The sequence below is a fragment of the Lynx rufus genome, unplaced genomic scaffold (assembly GCF_022079265.1).
Source record: "Lynx rufus isolate CCGP_SWC_20201006 ecotype Redwood Valley unplaced genomic scaffold, mLynRuf1.p SCAF_1, whole genome shotgun sequence".
Classification (NCBI taxonomy): domain Eukaryota; kingdom Metazoa; phylum Chordata; class Mammalia; order Carnivora; family Felidae; genus Lynx; species Lynx rufus.
The window spans coordinates 69203858-69226460 of record NW_025814823.1 but is presented as its reverse complement, the minus strand read 5'-3'; the positions used below and the strand labels follow the sequence as shown (position 1 = coordinate 69226460).

The 22603-nt window shown below is 41.9% G+C and overlaps 1 protein-coding gene across 1 annotated transcript in view; it reads right to left on the bottom strand.

Moving 5' to 3' along the window:
* Nucleotides 1–6933: 6933 nt before the first annotated feature.
* The window catches only part of RAP2A (RAP2A, member of RAS oncogene family), a 36544-nt gene continuing 20874 nt past the window's right edge, over nt 6934–22603 (bottom strand). The window contains exon 2 of the mRNA XM_047081174.1: nt 6934–10802. Within this exon, the coding sequence (XP_046937130.1) occupies nt 10565–10802 (238 nt within the window). The 3' untranslated portion in view covers nt 6934–10564. The remainder of the gene's footprint in view (nt 10803–22603) is intronic.

The following is a 22603-nucleotide window of genomic DNA, read 5'->3' as shown; positions in this document are numbered from 1 at the left end:
ATTTTACTGTAGGTATGTTTATGGGTCTGTAAAAAAAAACCAAACAGACCTCAAACTACAGTAAATTCTTTATTAGCCCGTTGCAGAAACTGTTTTATAGACTATTTGTTTTGGTTAAGGTACTACAGTGACCTATGATATTGTCATCGCCTGGGAATAGTGGGGTTGGGAGTAGGGTTGGTAATTAGTACTGATTACTGCAGTGACTAGCTTCTCTGTAGCAGAGAAAAAAAAAAAAACAGAACAAACTTTGGGGCCCGTGGTCTAGTGGGGAAAGAGAGGGACCCTCCATGTTTCATGCTCCTAATTTAATCAGAACAGCTCCTCCCACTCAGAGATCTACCCACCAGATGTCATCAGCTCCTCCTTAATTACCAAGGCCCTCTGAGAGACAATCTCTGTGGGGAGGAAGATCGTCTCATTTCATGGGCCTGCTAGAATAGTCCATAAACCAAACCAGTTAATTCGCAACCAGGTAAATGCAGTAAACTGATAGTAAATCAACTGTCACCAGAGGCTCAACCTGCTTTGTTACTGACAATTATGAAAAAGCTTCACAAAGAAAAAGGAAACCAAATCAGATATTCACTATTTTTTAAATTAATTTATTAATTTGTTGTAATCAGCCTTGACTACGAGAAGTTAAAGAGGTAGCAAGACTCAACCGTCCCATCCCCTGACTGCAGATGGCAGAATAGCTTCTAGAATCTACCCGTGGAAGAATACTCTGTCAGATTGCTGGTTTATCATTTAATGAAGGCCAATCAATTTCCTCTGAAAACTGTACTGGTATGGCACATTTGGGAAATGTATTTGGGAATTGATTTGGGAATACAGTTTGGGAAATATTCCGTCTGGGTATTTGGGAAATTATTTTGCTTTAATCAGAAAAACTAAATTTAACTTATGCCTATGTAATATTCAATACTGAAACATAATTAGTTCCTGCCCTTCCAGTTAGTATCATAGTAGGTAAGGACTTCTTGCCTGTCTGTGGTGCCCTGGACATTTTTTCTAGATATAGTGGTACACATGATGGTAGGGGAGGAATTAAAATCAAGATAAATGGGAAAAAATGGCAAACACTGAAATCCTTAGATTGGGATCATAATTCTCTAAGTAGGGAGATAGTATGGGATAAAATTTATAATAACATGTGGTAGGCAGCTTTCTAAGGTGGCACCCGATGATCTTTGCCTCCTGGCATTCTCACCTATATTAGCTGAATCTTTCCAAAGAAATAGACCAACAGGATGTATGTGTGTATGTTTGTATGCATGTATCGTCTATTTATATAGAGAGAGATTTGTTACGTGGAATTGGCTCATGAGATTACGGAGGCTGGCAAGTCCCGAGACTTGCGGGTGAGTCAGCAAGCTGAAGACCCAGAAAAGTCAATAATGCAGTGCCAGTCTGAGCCGGAGGGCTGAGAACCAGGAGAGCCAATGGTATGATCCCAGTCTGAAGGCTGGCAGACTAAAGGCCTAGGAAGAGCCAATGTTTCAGTTTGAGTTTGAGTGCAGGGAAAAGCCAATATTCTAGTTCAAAGTGCTGTTAGGCAGGAAGAATTCACTGTTATTTGGAGGAAGGTCAGCCTATTTGTATTATTTAAGTCTTCAATGGATTGGAAGGAGACCACCCCCAACAGGGAGGGCAATCTTGCTTTACTCAGTCTGCCAATTTAATCTCCTCCAAAGATGCCCTCACAGAAACACCCAGAATGATGTTTGACCAAATATCTAGGCACCCCATGGCCCTGTCACATTGACGCATAAAATGAACCATCCGGAGACTCTGGTGTGATCTCTGGAGTGTGGGCTGAACCCAGTGTCTTGTTTTTAACGAAGCAAACAGGGAAAAATGGTGAGGTTTCACTTCTGAGATAAAAACAGAAGACTGTGACTCAATTTTGCTGGTACTCCTCTCTTGCTCTCACTTGCCAGCTAGAATGAAGCCAGCTGCCACATTGCGAGCTGCCCTGTGGTGAAGCCCATATGGTCAGGCCTCCGGCTGACAGCCAACAAGGGAGTAAGGGCCTCACTGCAACAGCCCTAGAGAAACCGAATCCTGCCAACAACCACTGAAGGAGCTTAGCGGTAGATGGACCTCGAGTGAAGCCTTCAGATGACTGAAAGCCCAGCCCACAGCTTGACTGCAGACTTGGGAGTGACCAGAGCCATGGCTAGACTCTTGCCCCACAGAAACTGTGAGGTAATAAATGTTTGTTGTTTTAAGCTTCTAAGCTTTGGGGTCATTTGTTACACAGCAATAGATAATGAATACAGACTGTAAATGAACCAAAACATAGTGAATAATGAAGCAAACAAAATAAATCAAGGGAAAACATTCAAACTTTGCTTCCAAGAAAGGTGTTTTCGGCTCTGGTGGAGAAAAAGCCACCCTCTAACCTGTACTGGTTTTCACTTTCGTCTCTGTTTCGCTCCCAAAAGGAGGAGGGCTGCTGGACAGCAGTCGGATTAAAGGCTCCTTCAGCCACGTGCAGGCTGCCCAGATGGCCCTTCCAGGATGAAGGCCAGGGCCTCTCGATCCTTCCCTCTCCTCCCTTGTGAAGTGAGAGGAGAAGTCTGGAGGCAGCTCTCCCAGGAGCGTCCTCCTCCTGCGAGCCTCCTCCTCCTCCCCGCAGTCAGGCCCTGGGAGGAGGGCCCAGGGGAACGCTGTGATAGGCACTAGAGCAAACTCATTTCTCCTCTTTCGGTTCTTCTCGCTAGCGGAGGCAACCTTCAGGATTCGGATTCAGGCTTCAGGCTAGATGTAGACAGAGGACTTTGGTTCGCGTCTCCTTCTAGCTCCTCGAGCAGACCTCAATCTGTTGGGGTTCAGGCAGTGCACCAGAGCTCTGTACTGCCGCTTGAAAATGAAAGCTCCTGGGGGGCCTGGGTGGCTCAGTCAGCTAAGCATCTGACTTCAGCTCAGGTCATGATCTCAAGGTTCAAGTTCAAGCATTGCCTCAGGCTCTGGGCTGACAGCTCAGAGCCCGGAGCCTGCTTTGGATTTTGTCTCCCTTTCTCTACCCTCCCTCACTCGCACTCTCTCTCTCTCTCGAAAGTAAATAAACGTTAAAAAAATTAAAAATTAAAAGAAAAATAAATTGGAACTCCAGGGGTGCTTGGGTGGCTCAGTGGGTTGAGGGTCTGAGCTGTCAGCACAGAGCCCAATGCAGGGCTTGAAGTCACAAACAGTGAGATCATGACCGGAGCCGATGTCAGACGCTTGACCGCTGAGCCAGCCAGGTGCCTCGAGTGTCTGACTCTTGATTTCGGCTCAGGCCATGATCCCAGGGTTGTGGGATTAAGCCCTGAGTTCGGCTCCAGGCTGAGCCTGCTTAAGATTCTCTCTCTCTCTCTCTCTCTCTCTGCCCTGCCCCATGCATGCTCTAAAATAAAAATAAATTAAAAAATAAAAATAAAATCTCCAGCAAGTAATTGCCATTCCCTTACCCCGGTGTTTTAGGGTGTGTGTGTGTGTGTGTGCATATGTGTGTGCATTTGTGCACATGTCATTGTGTGAGGCTGCTTTCACACGAGCTTACACCTCCCTCAAGGATAGGATCCAGGGATTCCTGGATATTTTGGACAATGTTCTCTCAGTGCCACTGCTAACTCACCATTTCCTGATATGGGCCGAGGTCAAGGATACTGGGGAGTCAGAGTTTATTGTTCAAGGGAGTATCTGCAATACAGCTCCCTGCCCCTCTCAGCTTTGCTGGTGTCCCCAAACTAGCACAGTGCCTCCAATGCCTACCCCCCAGGCCAGCCCCTGGCAGATCCTATTGTTAGCCCGAGTGTTTCCTGAGGAAGTAGACACACCCTGTAAATAGCACAGCCCTGGAGCCCTGCTGTACTGTCATCCACTCCCATCCATCACAGACTCCTCAAAGTACCCAGCATGGACTCATTCGGGCTGGTCACACCTGCCTTGGGAAGAAAGAACGGAGTCAGCGACAGCCCTATGGGCTGCGCCCAGGACTTTGGCTTGGCCTGGGTTACTGGGATTCTGGTATGTACAAGTAGGGAAAAAATTAATTATGTTATTACCAGGGGGCTAATTTGTATTTGCCTTGACTTAAAGGAAAAGGCGAGATGAAAGACTGGTACTATAGACTGAATGTGTGCATCCCTTCAAAATTCAGATGTTGAAACTAACCCCCAGGAGGCCCCTAGGAGGGGATGAGGTCATGGGTTAGTGCCCTCACGGAAGACACCTGAGCGGCGCCTTCTCCCTTCTGCCATGGGAGGGCACAGTGGGCAGTCAGCGCAGCTGGAAGTGGACCCTTGCTAGGCACCAAATCTGCCGGTCTTGATCCTGATCTCCGAGCCACCAGAACCGTAAGGAATACACATTTGTTCGTTAGCTACCCGGTTTAGGCTTGTGTTAGAGCAGCCTGAATGGGGTAAGACAGCAAAGAGGTCTTTGGGATCGGGGATTATGTGTGGATGCGTTTGTTGCCACACCAGGCCTGATGTGACAGTAACCCTACATGAGCGATAGCTGACCAGAGGTCACCATTTAGTGGTGGACACCATTCAGGAAGAGTTAACAGGGTGCCCGGGTGGCGCAGTCAAACGTCCCACTTCGGCTCAGGTCATGATCTCACGGTTCGGGAGTTCGAGCCCTGTGTCTTGCTCTGTGCTGACAGCTCGGAGCCTGGAACCTGCTTCGGATTCTGTGTCTCCTCCTCTCTCTGCCCCTCTCATGCTCTCTCAATAATAAATAAACATTTAAAAAAAATTAAAAAAAAATTTTTTTTAATTTTTGAGAAAGCGCAGGGACAGAATGCAAGTGGAGGAGGGGCAGAGAGAGACAAGGAGACACAGAATCCAAAGCAGGCTCCAGGCTCTGAGCCGTCAGTGCAGAGCCAACGTGGGGCTCGAGCTCACGAACCGTGAGATCATGACCTGAGCCGAAGTGGGACGCTTGACTGACTGAGCCACCCAGGTGCCCTGATACCTGATATTTTAAAAGATAAAAATGTAAATCATACCCCAAATACTGTCAATGTAAAATTGTAATCATATGATAAAACAATGAAATCTTTGATACTTCTGAGTCTTTGAAATGGGAAGATTTTGTAAAAAATTCCCATAAACTAAACCAAGTATCATTCCTACAGTTTCTTTTTTCCTAGTTCGTGTGTACTAAATAGGTCTTTGTATTTAATCTTCCAAGTTGATAGTCAGTCTTCTTTTTCTTCACTAATAGATCTTAGAGAAATCCTAGAAGGTAACATGAAGACTACTGTTCTAAGAAAGTATCAAAAGATATACTACATCATCTTACCTGGAAAAGCAGCAGATCTTTTAAAAAATCTAATACCTCGGGGCGCCTGGGTGGCTCAGTCGGTTAAGCATCTGACTTTGGCTCAGGTCATGATCTCGCAGTTTGTGAGCTCATGTCCCACATCGGGTGAACCCTGCTTCTCTCCCTCTCCCTCTCTCTCTCCCCCTCGTTCACTGTGCCCTCTCTCTCTCTGAACCCCCCCACCCCCCAAAAAACCCCCAATACCTCAAAGAGAAAACAAAACCAGAGAAGTTAATATTAAAAAATGTGAAACCAGTTTATCCATTTGACAAATGAGTGCTACTATGGTTTATTAGTACTTACATGTAACATATATTTTGAAAATTAAGAAACAAATAGGTGAGCAGCTTTTTTAGGGAACTTGTGACCATTCTGTCTGCTTCACAGGTTCCAGGGGTCAGATGGGTTCCAAACTGGGCGGCACTTTACTCCTCCAGCTCCCTAGATTTCCATTCACGGCCCTCCAGCAATCAGGAAATAGTACAACTTGGGAGAATTTCAAAATACTGCTCTTTGGCCATAAAGAAATTCTCCCAATTGAAATTATAATTTGATAGGTTTAATTACTTTATAAAAGCTTCAAGTGAGATCATGAGGCTAACCAGATACTGATTTGTTACACTAAAATATAGGCATGTTTTCCTTTAAATATTTGAGATCCTATCTACAGTGCCTCCGTTATATTCATTCAGATTATTCTTATATTCTAAAACAATGAAGCCTCTAAACTGGTGGAATGTTGCCAGAGGATTTCAACAGAGTCTGAAGGCAACATAACCAAAAGGCATAGTTTAAATTGGCTTAGGGAATGAATGGGCTCCTTATCAGGGCAGCTGAAGGCTGTACATAATTAACAGCCTCTGTCAACATTCACAGGGCCCCATATAGAACAGGCAGGCCCTACAGCCCTACTGAGCAGCAACCTCCAGCTTCTGGCACCTTAAAATCCACCAGACCTCAACAAAAAGACAGCCCCAACCCCTCACTAGAAGGATACATTTTAGTTACACTAGCAGGACCACAGAGCAACTGTTAATTAATGTTAATTACCTGGAATGATTGTGTTCACATTAGCATTGAGACTTCCAATTAGCTAGCTGTCCTCAAAAATATAAAACACTATTTATGGAGACAAGTTTGTATTTGTAATTACTGATTTTATTTTATTTTTTAAAATTTTATTTATTTTGAGAGAGAGAGAGAGAGAGAGAGAGAGTGCACGGGAGGGGCAGAGAGACAGAGAGAGAATCCCAAGCAGGCTCTGCCCTGTCAGCACAGAGCCCGACTCAGGGCTCGAACACACAAACCATGAGATCATGACCCGAGCCGAAATCAAGAGTCAGTCACTTAACCGACTGTGCCACCCAGTAAAATCAGGAATTACCCCTGTAATTACTAATTTTAAAGTCTTTCTTGTGTTATTATTTATGAAGGGTATGGAAATGATCTATTAACCTTCCTTTTTTTATGACGCATCGTCCATTTAATTCAGCTTGGATATTTCTGTATCAAGAGTATTAAATTCATTCTACGGCAATTCTTAGCTGTTTTCCTATATATTGAACACATTTCCCTCACGAACATGTACAAAAACCGAACCAAACCAATCCAGAGGAAGTTTCATTAAATAAATTTATTTGTTAAAATAATTTAACTCCAAATACAACTGTTGAATTTGCATTGAGTTATAACTACAATCCATGTTTTAATCGAAATGTCAAGGTTTAACAACTGACATTGTTACAAAACAATAAACTGTTGTTCAATTTTAAATGGTCAGTTGTATTAGAGCTCAACAATGAACTGTGAACTATATCTCTGGGAAACCCCAAATCAATAATGATAAGTCTGTTTCCAAAACCCACTGCGGTCATTCTTGAAACCCTGATCAAGATTTAATAGATGCACAATGACACGTTAATTAAAAAAAAAAAAAAAAAAAAAAAAAAAAAGACCCCCATAGTCTCAAACGTTTGATTGGCCAAGGAGACAGGTAAAGCTTACCAGCGTGAACACAAGGCTAGTGAGAAGAACAACTAAAAACCAAAACAAACCAGCGGAAAACCAACAGCAACAAACAAAATAAGCACTTTCACATTCAGACATACACGGACAACATTCCCATCGGAAAACTCCTGAAAACACACAGCAGACATCCTTAGGCAACATTTCTTCACAAAGAAAAGCATAAAATATCAGTAGTTTTTCCACAGAAGCGTGACGGCAATTCTAGCACTTAGTCAAAAATTCAGTTCTAGTTCTACGAACCAAAGGAAAAGATCACGGAGCACCTTTCGATAGTTTAAGGAAGATTTTACGTAACGCTTTTGATCCGATGCTGGCGTGTATGTTGTAAATTGAACAAAATGAAAGGCATCCGTTACCATCACTATCACAGCTTGAAAAAGAACCCCCCCCAGAAAGCTGCAACATAAAAGGGGGAAAAAAAAGAATTTAAAAAACGCTGCCTGTGTTGAAAGTAAAACAACACAAAAGGAAAACAAAGGAAAAAGCTTATCACAAATAGCTAAAGAAAAAGTGGGTCTTTGGATCAAACCATAACATTTTTAAGGCATGTTAGAAAAACTTTCACTTATCTAGGTGCTAGTCTGATCAGGGCATAAAATAAATAGCGACACAAGGTCACCAACTTTTCTCTGTAGCCACGATGATTTGTGTGCCAACAAATTCAATCCTCCCGTTCTTAAGCTTGTTATTAACATCTCAACAAACACATTCATTCAAACCGAGTTATATTCATACCAGATGAAATACCAACAGTTAAGAGCACAAGAGGGTTCCCATGTTTCTGGATATCTTTGATGCTTTGTCACTAAATATGAAGGGCTGTGTGCAGACACTGATCAGGCAGCCAAATCAGTTCTTATCAACATCTTTACAGTGAAAACCCACCTTACTGTCTGACACAAACACGGGGGACGAAAATCCGGATTTTTAGTTAATCTTTCCACCTTACATTTTGCCATACTTTTCATATTTGACTTCTTTTTCTTGTCTGCATGGCAATCCATAGTGTAAAACTGTAGAGTCTTTACAGATGTTTTTAATATGTGCTCTTAGTTGTCTGTTAAATATGGAATTCTAAAAAAAAATCATTCTGAGAAGTTAGACGCTTCAAGTCTCAACCGATTCACTAACAAATATTTCTATTTTTCAGTAGATAAATCGTACTTATTGAATCTCTGGTTTCTCTAAAGGTTTGAGTCAAATCAACTGTTACATACTGAAATCTGTTTCAGTAAAATGGGTTAGAACTTTCCATCCTGTAAACAAGGTGCTTCACAATTGGGGGTTATAAAAGAAACAAAAACAAAAACAAAAACCGATATTGAAGAATGCAAATATTCACAATTCAAAGATTTTTAACAATCACAGCCTGGTTGGATCCACATATCTCTGTTTTCTCACCTATGAAAAGTACTATCCACCTTTCTGCTATCCGCTAAGCTTAATGCCAGCTCACTAAACACTCGGGGGTTACCAAGGATTTCAGAAAGTGTCAAAAACACGCAAATAATTTAAAAAATGTTTTTGATACACTATATTCTGCAGTCGGGATGCTCAGTGTAGGCAATGATCTCTGACTTGTGCCAAATTCTCAGGAACAATAAACACACATGCACACGCAAACACACACTCCTCTCTCAGGTACCCACAGAAGACCAGCGGTTACTTGCCCGTGTGTGTGAAAGCAACAAAGTGTGGGGCAGGATGCAGATCGCAGGCTCAGCGCTATTGCAGTTCTGAAGGCCAAATCTATCTCCAGAGGATTCGCTCAGGATACTCTCTTCAGCATTTACAGCTCTGAAGTTTGCTCAAAACCCTTCTGCACTTGATTGTAAAACCTACGAATAGGTTTTTCCTGTGCCACTAGTCATGCAAATGATAAATACTTCACGGCTATGAAAACCCAAAATGTCAGAGCTTGAGCACCTTTTCAAAAGAAAATATTCTCTCTGGCTTTATTTGCCACTTCAGTAATCAGGGCAAAATTGTTATAAGAAAATCTTTATATAATTCCCCAGGAAAATTAAAGATAAAAGGGTTGTGTTTTTTTGTTTTTGGTTTTGGTTTTTTTTTGTCCCTTACCTTCCACTCTATAATTTATGTTCTACTTTTAAGCCCAAATTATTTCACATGGTTATTCAATTTTTAGATGCCTGCAATAAAGCTCTGCTATAGCAAACATGATTTCGAAAGCAGGTTAGCCAAGAATCACACCACAACCAGAGCCCTTAAAGGCAAGAAGGTCTGCTGCTTTAACGAACGTAAAAAATGCAAGATGTGTGTACTGTCCTGTGAGGTTTCTGCAAACGGGAACACGTGGATGCAACATGGCTTCATTTTCCTTACACGATGGTACTAGTTAATCTACCAGAACGCTTCTTGTAAGGCGAGGCAATCTTCCCATCACATCGCTTTCTTCTTGTCAATTAAGACCATGCCCGCTTTGTTAACAGAGGGTGGGCTTGGGGGTTGAATTTGGATCAAACCCTTGTGAGAGCCTCCATTTTGGGTGGCAAAGCAGGTGATTTAACACATTCGAAAGCCAGATCGTATTCGTACACAACCTGTTCTGATTTTTTTTGCTCTAGCAAGGATCGATGCACGAGTTAGTTCTGCGTCACACGTTAGGATAACATCTACAGTTAAGCATCAATTTTGAGGAACAGAAATGCGTCAGCTGAGGAAAGAATCTCTCCCTGTAATGCCGTTGGCAGGTCAGCTGTTACTGACTTGACGGAATACATTGGTTAGAAGCACTATCTCAAGTCCTGAAATTTCAGTACTCTACGTAGGAAAATATTTCTCCTTTACTTATTTTTTTTTTTTTTCAAAGAAGACAAAATATCTTAACCGCAAGTGGTCATAGGGATTCTTCCGGTTTCTCTCTCATGATTATTTTGAATTTATACAATAGTTGCTTCTGTCAACTCGGTGACAATGCCACCACAGCTTCCGAAGGAGATCACCCTGTAGACTGGCTATGCCTTCAAGTTGCAGGTGCGTCCAGGAGGCCGAGGACAACGGTGAAGACTGTAGCTACTGACCCCAAGTGGTACTCAGAGACCTCAACTGACAATCACTGCTCGACGCCCAACGAGGGCGGCCGTTGCACTGCAGAGTCACCCCCCACACCCTGCGGACTCCGCAGTCGCGCGGACGAGGTGCGCCCTCGCCTGCGGTAGCGGGCAAGGCCCGACCGGGGCGGCCGCATCGGACGCTATTGGATGTTACAGGCGGAACAGCAAGGGTCGTCTTTGTCAGGCTGCGCGGCGTAGTTCATCTGCCTCACGATTTCGGCAAAGAGTTCGTCCACCATCGTTTTGCTCTTCGCAGAGGTCTCCATAAAGGGGCAGCCCCACTCTTCGGCGAGGGCCCTGCCTTCGTTGGATGACACCTCCCTCTCACTTTCCAGGTCCACTTTGTTCCCAACCAAGATGACTGGCACTTTCTCATACCTACAAGAGAGCAAACGAGACACAGACATTATAAAAGTTGGCACTCAGAGGCTAAAACGTATCTTCTCTCTTTTCATTCTATTCTACCACAAACATTCTCTTTAGTTGCCCGAAACGTCATTTGCCTCACTTGGCTTGACATCTCCCTGAGGGCATTCAGGTGCTGCCCTCACAGTGGATAGTAAATAGGGTTTTGGAAACGAGGCTTTACATGAATCAATTACACAGCTTCGAAAATCAATTTACCTTTCCAGATATATTTGGAAAATTATTCTCAGAATCTCAGAATAAATCCTGTTAGGTGGCTTAATTTAAACTTTTTCCATTCTAAGAGATGCTTACTCAAAATTTCGGTTGATGAAGTAATAGCTCTACTGAGCAAGCAAACGATTTATAATTGTCAGCATTTTACTCCGCTCCATAAATATACAAAACTGGTCATGTTGGAATAGTTCCTAAGACAAAAGACAGTAGAAATCATTAGGATGGAAACTATCAAACATGACTACATTCTATCCCTTTGATAAAACTGTTCCAGATTAGCCAGTTGAAAGACATCATGGTTCTTTTCAACCCGCAAGGAGTAAACATTTCAGTCATTAGCTTTATTTGATGCCGTCCCTTCCTTCCTAACCAGCACAAGTGTGCCATAGGCCGAATGTTTGTGCCCCTTCTTCCCAGTGTTGAAGCCTAAGCCCCACTGTGATTGTATTTAAGAGTTTGGGGCTTTGGGGCAGTGATTTCATCATGGATGGGATTGGTGCCCTTTTATATGGAAAAGAGATAGGGGAGTGCTGATCCTATGTGAGGACTCAGCAAAAAGATGAGTCCAAGAACGAGGGAAGCGGGCCCTCAGCACACACAGAAGCTGGCAGAGGCTTGATCTTGGACTTCCTGCCTCCAAACTGTTGTTTAAGCCCCACATTCTGAGGTTTTTTTGTTATAGCGGCCAAAGATAAGGCGTCTGTGAGTTATGACACCTGGAAAAAAGCTAGACTAATAAGGATAACAAAACGGTATGAAAAGAACAAAGTAAAAAGGCCCTAAATCATTTTGATACCTAAAGCTGATCGATTCTCTTTACGATGGTTACTCACAGTGTAAAAATACATGGTGCTACTCTGCATAGTTATTTACTAATATTGTTTATGTTTGTTCTAAGAAATGTTGCTAATATATTTTCCTAAGGCTATCATTTTTACTTTAAACATCATTTATTTATTTTCTAATTTTTTTAAGTTTATGTATTTTTTAGAGAGAGAGCAAGAGAGCATGAGCAGGGAAGAGGCAGAGAGCCAGGAAGAGAGAGAATCCCAAGCAGGCTCCATGCTGTTAGTGCACAGCCGGACAGGGGCTTGATCTCATGAACCATGAGATCACAACCTGAGCCGAAATCAAGAGTCAGATGCTTAATCACCTGAGCTACCCAAGTGCCCCAAACATCATTTTAAAAGCTTCTCGTGATTTTAGTATAAATCAGTGTGTCTGTGTGTGTGTGTGTATGTGTGTGTGTGTGTGTGTATGTGTGTGTACCTTCCTCTAAGCAGAATGCATCTCTAATCTATAAAGGAAGTAAACCACACCATTGCACATAAGGATAACAAATATGACAGGACGCGGCCACTCCATCAGAAGAGAAAACTACCACATAGGACTTCACTGAGGCGGGGTTCGTACAAAGTTTTTATCATTCAGGAAACTGAGTGCTGGGCAGGTGGTTAATATGAGTGAGAATCCTTCCACGGTCTCCTCACTCGGTGAAATTGGTTCTCTCCCCTCACTCACGCTTGTAAAGCAAACTATATTCCCACCAGAGTCTCACTTCTGTCTCTGGCACTCGGTCAAACTGAGAACTGTTTCAACAAGAGGGCTCCCAGCAGTGCGCCACTTAGCAATCTGGAACATAAAAACAACTTAAAAATGTGTGGGGACAACCGTATCAAAGGTAAATCTAGAACTTGGGTATTCTTCTGCAGGAAATGGATTTGGACAAACTCCAATGTGTATCAGTGGCTTTATCTGAATTTACTGTGGCCCAGCTGGGCCTTGTGCTTTGTGGCCTCAGATCCTACTGCGAGCTCTGGCCGTATGACACACGGGTTTTTCACACCTTCTAGGACTCTTCCCTACAAACAATTACGTGTGCCCGGTGGCCTCTGCAAGGACAAGTGGCAGCAAGGTGAAGCTGCATTACAAACGCTGCGGACCAGCTGCTTTGCATACGAGCCCTCTCAGCCTTCCGAACTTATTTTACTCGCAAGCTTTTAACTGCATTTCGGTTTTCCTTATGAGAGTATATACACCGTAGCGTTACTTTAAATCACCTTGTTTGGCAGGGAAAGAACATAAACATGAATACAATCCCGAAAAATGTATTGGTTGAATTTAATCGGGTTAAAAATTAATTTCAATCTCTGTGGACCATCCTTAACAGGGAAAGTGATGACATCACTTTCTCTTATTAGTTAAGCAGTAAGTGTTTTAGAGACTATGTTTTTAGTTTAAATAAAGTATGAAATCATGTTTTATAGGTAAAGAAATAGTTCTTACACTTCTGACTAAACGCTACAGCTGTGTGGATTTTCAAAACTTGCAAACATATCAAATCATTAGCAGTTGTATCACGCACCGTTTGAATCAAGAATCTGAATAAATGTTGCCAACGGATTCTCAAAAGGGCAACAAGAACGCTGCAAACATAAGTCCGTATGTAACAGCATTTAGTTAACTGTCGAGTGAAGGTGACAGTTTAGCAGCAGAGAACCTGGCCATTATATCACTATCTGAATGGTCAGTGGTCTTCTCTAAGACCGAGATGCTAAATCGGCTGGAGCAATTCAGACTGATGTCCTCAGAAGACTTTCAAAGGTCTTCGGGGAAAAGAAGTATTCTCTACATCTCGGAATAGCAGACGGTGAGAAACTGTGTCTCTTGCTGTTAACATTAATACATGACACCGCAGAAAAGATTCGAAACTGGGATTTGGAGGCTCGGCTTCCAGCCCGGCCACTGAGGCTGCAAGACTGAGCAAACCTTGCACCGTATTCACCTGTAGTCACTTCCTTGTCAGTAAAAAGGGAGTCAGGGGATCTGTTCCCACTGAACGCACAGGTTGCTGTAAAGCTCACAGGATGCCCTAGAAAGCCCCGAGTGCTGGGGAAACGCAGGGCGGTGCTTCTTTCCTGTCCCACCTGCCCGCTGCTGCGAGGACACAGCTTCTCGAAGTGTCAGAAGGGAGGTGAGGAGCTCCTGAGGACAGACAGGCAGGAGAGACTGACCCCGAGTCAAGGAACGAAGCAGCCACCTGCCGCCAGCCTTTGCCTTCTCCAGTCCCCTGGGCTGAGCAGGAGGGGAAGAGGAGCAAGCAGAGCAGGAAAGCCTTCTTTCTCCAGATACAGCTACCTGTGCGGAAGGGGAGGTGAGGCTTTGGGTTGGGCTGACGGAACGGGTCCTGTGTGGAGGGGGTAAGATTTGGAGAAACCAGGATCCTCCTCAAGGCGGGCGGGTGAGAAGGCAAAGGGAAAAAAGCAAAAAAGCCCTGTGTTGATGCAACAGAGGGGGAGCGTGGGGAAGCCCTGCTCCCTGCTCCAGCAAGGGTGTGCTGAAAAACCAACAAAGCCAGACCAGGACTCCGGTCCCTGAATTGCCTCTAGCTAGTTCTGTGAATTTAGCAAATTAACTTCATTTCTTGGTTCCCAGTTTCTTGAACTATAAAGTGAGCTGGACTAGGTTTCCAAGGCGCGCTTCAGCTTCGAAGCTAAAAATCAGGACCTAGTGGGCTATTCCCACAATCAGTATGTATCATTGACCAAGTGATGGCTGAGAGCTTAGCACTCTTCTTGGCACAACACCCAATAGGATGATCTTTTTTTTTTTTTTTTTTAGTGTTTATTTTTGAGAGAGAGAGAGAGAGAGAGAGGAGACAGAGAATGGGGGAGGGGCAGAGAGAGGGAGACACAGCATCCGAAGCAGGCTCCAGGCTCTGAGCTGTTAGCACAGAGCCCGACGTGGGACTCGAACCCACGAACCGTGAGATCATGACCTGAGCTGAAATCAAGAGTCAGACACTTAACCGACTCAGCCACTCAGGCGCCCCTCCTTGGTATTTCTTTTAAGAACGTGAGCAGGGTTATGGTCATGCAGCTCAAATAATCTTATATTTGTTTATAGTCTGCAAACAGTTGTTTTATCGACATGATTTTTACAGTGTTTACTGTATTCATGAGCATGATTACATGACGTATTGATGAATAAAACTAGCTCTGCCTAATGCACTGAATGGATCATCAGACAGGCTTGAGTATCACTCGGCTGTAGAATGCCGACAGGCTTCTCAGTGAGGTAGCTTCACAGAGTTCACAACATTTGATGCTTGCCAATGGATTCCAGTGGTTTTTTAATGGCTTTCCAATAGTCTCATGTTGTTTTCTCTTTTTTGGTAACTGTCCTGATATGTGTGTATGCATATGTATGTGTGTATGTATGTTTTACTTCTGGTTGTGCCTAAACTTGGCCAATTGCCAAAATAACTGAGGAATTAAAAAAAGTACTGATCCCCAGGGCCTACTCCAGACCTACTGGATCTGAACTTATGGGACCAGAGACCCACAAAGAGGCTATTAAAAAAATATATATCTACATGTGTAAGCTCTGAAGACTACTCGTGCGGGTCAGCAGGGTTTTGAAGACACTGGCCTAATCTGTTGCTTCGTGACCTCAAACCATACTGTGTTGACATAGTTCATAGTTTTCCACTGCGGCAAATCCAGAATCAATTCCTTCTTCCCTTCATTTATTCACCAGTGATAAGGTGTAGACAGAAACCACTACGGTCAGCACCTTTAACTTCCTTTGGAGGGAAGCGTATGAAAAGAAGGCCGTGCTGAGGCACCTGGGTGGCTCAGTCGGTTAAGCGGTTAGGCTCTTACCACTCTTGAATTCAGCTCAGGTCATGATCTCACGGTCTGTGTCATGCTGCATTCTTCTAAGTCACTTTTGCACAAGCAGGTTGAAGTACAATTGTCTCTGAATTCAGGAATGAAAATCAGGAAGATTTTTTTTTTTTAATTTTTTTTAACGTTTATTCATTTTTGAGACAGAGAGAGAGCATGAACGGGGGAAGGTCAGAGAGAGAGGGAGACACAGAATCTGAAACAGGCTCCAGGCTCTGAGCTGTCAGCACAGAGCCCGACGCGGGGCTCGAACTCACAGACCACGAGATCATGACCTGAGCCAAAGTCGGACGCCCAACCGACTGAGCCACCCAGGCGCCCCAAAATCAGGAAGATTTTTATAGGTCCCCTTAGTCAACCTTCCCCTCATGTTAAAAATCACATCTACCAAGAGAGTCTCAAGGCAAAATGTCAAACCACTCGAGGCTCCAACCACTTCCATGACAACCTCACCAAATGGCTATATTTGAACATCATTAGTGATGCGGAACTCATATCTCAACAACCCATTCTGTCCTTTCTGTCAGTTCTGTTAAACATTAGTGTTAAAAAGCCAGTGTTAAAAGGTTTATCCCTGTCTCGTGAGCTGTCATTTGTAACATCTTGGCCCTTCCCATAGGTCCTAGTTCTTGTACCCTTTAGAATATAGAAATCTGTTTCTCCAGAATGCAAATAGGTTTTCTTTCTCCTCTCCCTGCTCAAATTAAATAAGTACAGTCGACCCTGAACAATGTGGGAATTGGGGCGCTGACAGCATATAGACTCCCCCAAAACTTAACTGCTAGTAGCCTACTGTTGACTGGAAGCCTTACTGATAACAAAAGCAGTCATTTAACACATACTTTGTTATATGTATTACATACTTTATTCTTTTTTTTTTTTTTTTTTTTTAATTTTTTTTCAATGTTTATTTATTTTTGGGACAGAGAGAGACAGAGCACGAACGGGCGAGGGGCAGAGAGAGAGGGAGACACAGAATCGGAAACAGGCTCCAGGCTCCGAGCCATCAGCCCAGAGCCTGACGCGGGGCTCGAACTCCCGGACCGCGAGATCGTGACCTGGCTGAAGTCGGACGCTTAACCGACTGCGCCACCCAGGCGCCCCCATACTTTATTCTTATAATAAAGTAAGCTAAAAAAAGAAAATGTTAAGAAAATCCTAAGAAAGAGGGGCACCTGGGTGGCTCCGTCGGTTAAGCGTCAGATTTCGGCTCAGTGGTTTTTTAATGGCTTTCGGTTTTTTAATCGGCTCAGGTCATGATCTTGCGGTCCGTGGGTTCAAGCCCCGCGTCGGGCTCTGTGCAGACAGCTCAGAGCCTGGAGCCTGTTTCAGATTCTGTGTCTCCCTCTCTCTCTGCCCCTCCCCTGCTCATGCTCTGTCTCTCTCTGTTTCAGAAATAAATAAACGTTAAAAAAATTAAAAAAAAAATCCTAAGAAAGAGGAAACACGTTTACAGTACTGTACTCTATTTATTGAAAAAAATCTGCATATAAGTGGATCTGCACTGTTCAAACCCATGCTGTTCAAGGGTCAGCCATAATAATGATAAAAATCCCAGTGATATTTAAATAGGTAAGGAGGAAAATGAAAGACATTTTTAATCCCATTTCCATGAGAATAATCTAACTTTCTGGTATATATCCTTCCAGACTATTTTCCTATATGAATCTACATAAACATAGATATTAGTTTTTGTAAAAGGAGACTGTACCAATTATATTTGAAATTTCCATTTCAATAAATGATGTAAGTTTTATTAATGGCTAAGTAGTATTACATTTTATAGACTCTATACTCTAACTGTACCATGATTTAATTACTTCTTCCCCATTAATGCATTTTTTTTTACTGATTCATTTTTTTTTACTAACATAAACAGCAGTCTGATGAGCTACACTTAGACGTGTGATTTCTGTCTCAAAGGTATATGCAATATGTGTGTAGGTGGGCCAGAAAAATCACATTTCTAAGTTCATCAGATTGTTGTGCACACACACAGAGTCTTAACTGGCATCCCAAAAGTTGTATTACAACCAGTAGTGTGTAAGTTAAGAGTGCCTGTTTCTGCAACCGTGGGACTGATATTTTTAATCTTTCAGTAAAGTATTGTGGCAGTCCTGAAGAAAAAGGATTGTTTTTGGCTAGGAGGTGACAGCTTCTACCACAGCTTGCTAGCACGAAATATCAATACTTCTTGTAAGGATGGAAACCATGAGCTAAGTAAGGCTGCTCTCTTCCTCTAGACTGACTTGTTTTGAAGTGACAAATATCTCATCTTAAAAGGGCACTTCTGGTAATTTAGCTTGAATAATGAAACCACAGTCCTCTGCTCTGACTTTCTGCTGGTTTCAGAATGCATCCTGAAGAAGAGAGAGAAATCTGTAAATGTAATACAAAAATTAAGCGTGGAGAATAATGACGCTAAAAAGACATTCAAAGCTATCAGGGATACTCCATACCAAGGTTAATAAACATAATCGGCCTTCCTAGAAATTAAGAGCTGGCACTGTATCAGAAGAATCGATTCCTCGTAGTTTGTGAGGGACCAATTGATCATGACAATGCAACTGAGACATTTTAAATGTCGTATTAAAAACCAACTGAGGGAGAAAATATTTTTACATCTGATAAAGGATTTATTATCCAAAACACACAAAGGAGTCTTGAAACTCAACAATAAGAAAACCATCAACCCAATAAAAAATCAGTCGAAGACCTTAACAGACACCTCATCAAAGAAGATATACAGGTGGCAAATAAACATATGAAAAGATGCTCTACCATCATATGTCATCAGGGAAATGCAAATTAAAGCAATGAGATACTGCTACACTCCTACTAGAGTGGCCAAAATCCAGAACACTGACACCACCAAATGCTGAAGGATGTGAAGCTATAGGAACTCTCATTCACTTCTGGTGGGAATGCAAAATGTTTAGCCACTTGGGTGGTTTCCTACAAAACTACACATACTCTTACCACGCAGTCTAGCAATCCCAAGTATTTACCCAAAGGAGCTGAAAACTTGTGTCCACATAAAAACCTGCACATGGATGATTATAGCAACCTCACACATAATTGCCAAGATTTGGAAGCAACCACAATATCCTTCAGTAGGTGAATGGATAAATAAACTGTGGTCCATCCAGACAACGGGATTTCATTCAGCAGTAAAAAGGAGTCAGCTATCAAGCCATGAAAAGACAGGGAGGAACCCTAAATGTACATTACTAAGTGAAAGAAACCAATCTGGAAAGACTACATACTGTACGATTTCAGCTATATGATATTCTGCAAAACACAAAACTATGGAGACAAGTTAACAGATCAAAGGTTGCCAGGAGTTGGGGTGGGAGACGGGAAGGGATGAACAGGTGCAACACAGTATTTTTAGGGCAGTGAAAATACTCTGTAGGATACCATAATGATGGATGCATGTTATTAAACATTCGTCCAAATCCACAGAATGTACAACACCAAGAGTAAACTCTAAGGTAAACTGTGGACTTTGGGTGATTACGATGTGTCAATGCAGGTTCATCAATTGTCACAAATGTACTACTGTGGTGGGAGATGTTGATAATGGGGGAGGCTATGCATGTGTAGGCAGGGATTATATGGGAAATCTCTCTATGTTCCTCTCTTTTTCTTTTCTCCTTTGTATCTTCTGCCCACTTTGCTGGGAAGATGACCACAACGGTAGAAACTGTGTAGCAGTGCAAAAGGCTATTAAACAATTTATCTAACATTTATAAAACACTTCATGCAACAAAAGCAGAATATATTCTTCCCAAGTGCTCCTGGAACATTTACTAGGATAGACCATATTTGGGCTATAAAAACTGTAACAAATGTCAAAGAATTGAAATGATACAAAATATGTTCTCAGACCATAATGGGATTAAATGAAAAATTAGTAACAGGAAGATATGAGAAAATTTACAAATGTTTGGAAACTGAACCATATACTTCTAAATAACCCATGGCTTAAAGAAGGCATCACAAGGAAAACTAGGAAAGATTTAATGGAAAGAAAATAAAAAAATACCCAAATTTGTGGGACACAGTTAAAGCAGGTCACAGAGAACTATCATAGCATTAAATGTCTATATTTGAAAAGAAGAAATGTCTCAAGCCAGTGATCTATGCTTCTACATTAAGAAACTAGAAAAAGCACAAAATAAATCCAAATTAAACAGAAAGTAAAAATAATAGGAAAAATCAAATAAATCAAAGACAGAAAAACAATATAGTAAATCTAAATAGAAATAGACCTAAATAGAAAACTAAAAAAACTAGTTCCACATCAGTAGAATTGACAAACCTCTAGCCACACTAAGAAAACAAGGACACAAATTAATGATATCAGAATGAAATAGGAAAAATCACTACAGACCCTACAGACCTTGGAAGAATATGCTCCTGAAAGAGAAACTTAGGTGAAATGCACCAATTCCTTGCAATGATTAACTTACATGATGTCATCCATGCTCCCCTACTCAGGGGCTGACAACAGCTTTCCACTGTTAACCATGTCGTATATAAACTTTTCCGTTTAGTTCTTCAGCTATCCAAACTCTTGCCCTTCATATCTAATTCAACCTTATTTCCTACAACTTTCCAAAGAGAATCTTCTGCTCTTAATTCTGTCTCCTTGTTCATGGTGGTCGTCTAACTATAGTGGTCCTCACCAATCAAGTTATTTTCAAGGTTTTATTTAAATTCCAATTAGTTAACATACAGTGTAATATGAGTCTCAGGTGTAGAATTTAGTGATTCATTACTTCCTACCAGTCAAATTCTAACTGCCATTCAAAGCTCAGGTCAAATTTCATCTCTTTTAAAATCTTCCCTTACTTTTGTAACAAATTAGTTCGGTTGTCTGAACTCTTATTTTCATTTTATATTGAGCATAGGAGTGCTGGGTGGTCTCTCTTTGTTGAGCATCTGACTTTAGCTCAGGTCATGATTTCACAGTTGGTGAGTTTGAGCCCCGCAATGGGCTCACTGCTGTCAGCATAGAGTCTGCTTTGGATCCTCTGTCCCCTTCTCTCTGCCCCTCCCATGCTTAAGCTCTCTCTCTCAAAAATGAATAAAACATTAAAAAAAAGAACTTGGGGTGCATAGGTTTTCATGAATACATCTCTTGAGTACCCACTAGGCATTGTGTGAGGCACTGGAGATATACGACAAATGAAGTCCCTGAAGTTTACATTAAAAAATTGGAGGAAACGCTATACACAAACAGACAATATAACGAAAGACTGTGATGGCTGTTACAAAGAAAATCGATATTACTATGTAATAACCTGCGTAGGCCAATATTAATTACACTGGGTGATCAAAGAAGGCATTTCCAGGAGATGAAATCTAAGCACAAGCTTGAGGATTGAGAGTTGAATGAGCCATGGGAAAAACCAGGAATGAAACCTTTTAGGCAGAAGAAGATTTTAAAGATAGGCAGTAGGAAAGTAGTAGGCTTATTCAAGGAACAAAAAGGAGACTAGCATGGTTACATCATAAAGAGCAAGGGGAGAGAAGAGCATGAGGGATGAAGAGGACCAATGGCTACTATTCTAAGGATAGGAGAAAGAGGAGAAAGCTACTGAAGGACTTTCGGCAGGGAAGTTACATGGCGTATGTGTTAAGAGATCAGTGTGGCTAACATACAGAAAATGGATTTTAAGGTCACAAAAGTAGCAGGAAGATAAAAGACACCTGAAGTGGTCTAGGCAGGAGACGGCAAGGACTTGAACTGGGATGATGGCAATGGCAGTAGAAAAAAAAAAAAAAAAGACAAAATATATTTGGAAATTGCACCAACAAGACATACTAAGGGCTGGTTGAAAGACACAGAGCAGGTAGTGGTTTTGACAAAAAAAGAGAAATCAGAAATGATTCATAGGTAAACTATTGTTTTTATAAGTATAGTTTTATTGTATGACTAAGAATATAAGACCACAAAGGGAACTACCATATGCCTTCTATTACCCTGTTTCTAATACACTTTCACTGTGACCGTGTTTAAAATGATCCTGGCTATCCAAATCACTACCTCTTACAAAGAAGATTCTGGTATATCATGGAGTTCTTAATGAGCATTAAAGACCACCTCCTCTTAGCGTAGAGTTCACAAAATGATGATTTTCCCATAGAACTGGCTACTTCCTTTTCCTACAAAATTTTTATTTTTAAAATATCCTACTCAGGTTATTCACTTCATGTTTCTATTAATATTACTCTAGATTTCCACCCATCCTTCACTGATTATACCTGGGAGTCTCTTTAAAGGCCTGTATGTTTTTTCCATATGTGACATGTTATCTTACTGGGTAAGGTAACAATCATTTGCCACTCAAATTTTACCTTATTAAAGGTCTTCCCATATACTCTCAACTTACTATTAATAAAAAGAGAATGATATTTTAGCCTTCAACTCTTACCAGTTGGACATTTTGTTTACTTCTGAAAATCTGTGAATGATAATCATGCAACACTGTAAGTGTACTATTTTTAAAGCTCCTTCTAAATTATTGCTTTAATGAAGTCTTAAAAGTCTTAAAAATACATTAAATAGGATACAAAAAAAGAACTAACCAAAAAAGGAAAGGTTAATAAACTGGGCTTCATTAAAATTAAGAATTAAAAAAAAAAATTTTTTTTTAACGTTTATTTATTTTTGAGACAGAGAGAGACAGAGCATGAACGGGGGAGGGGCAGAGAGAGAGGGAGACACAGAATCGGAAGCAGGCTCCAGGCTCTGAGCCATCAACCCAGAGCCCGACGCGGGGCTCGAACCCACGGACCGCGAGATCGTGACCTGAGCTGAAGTCAGACGCTTAACCGACT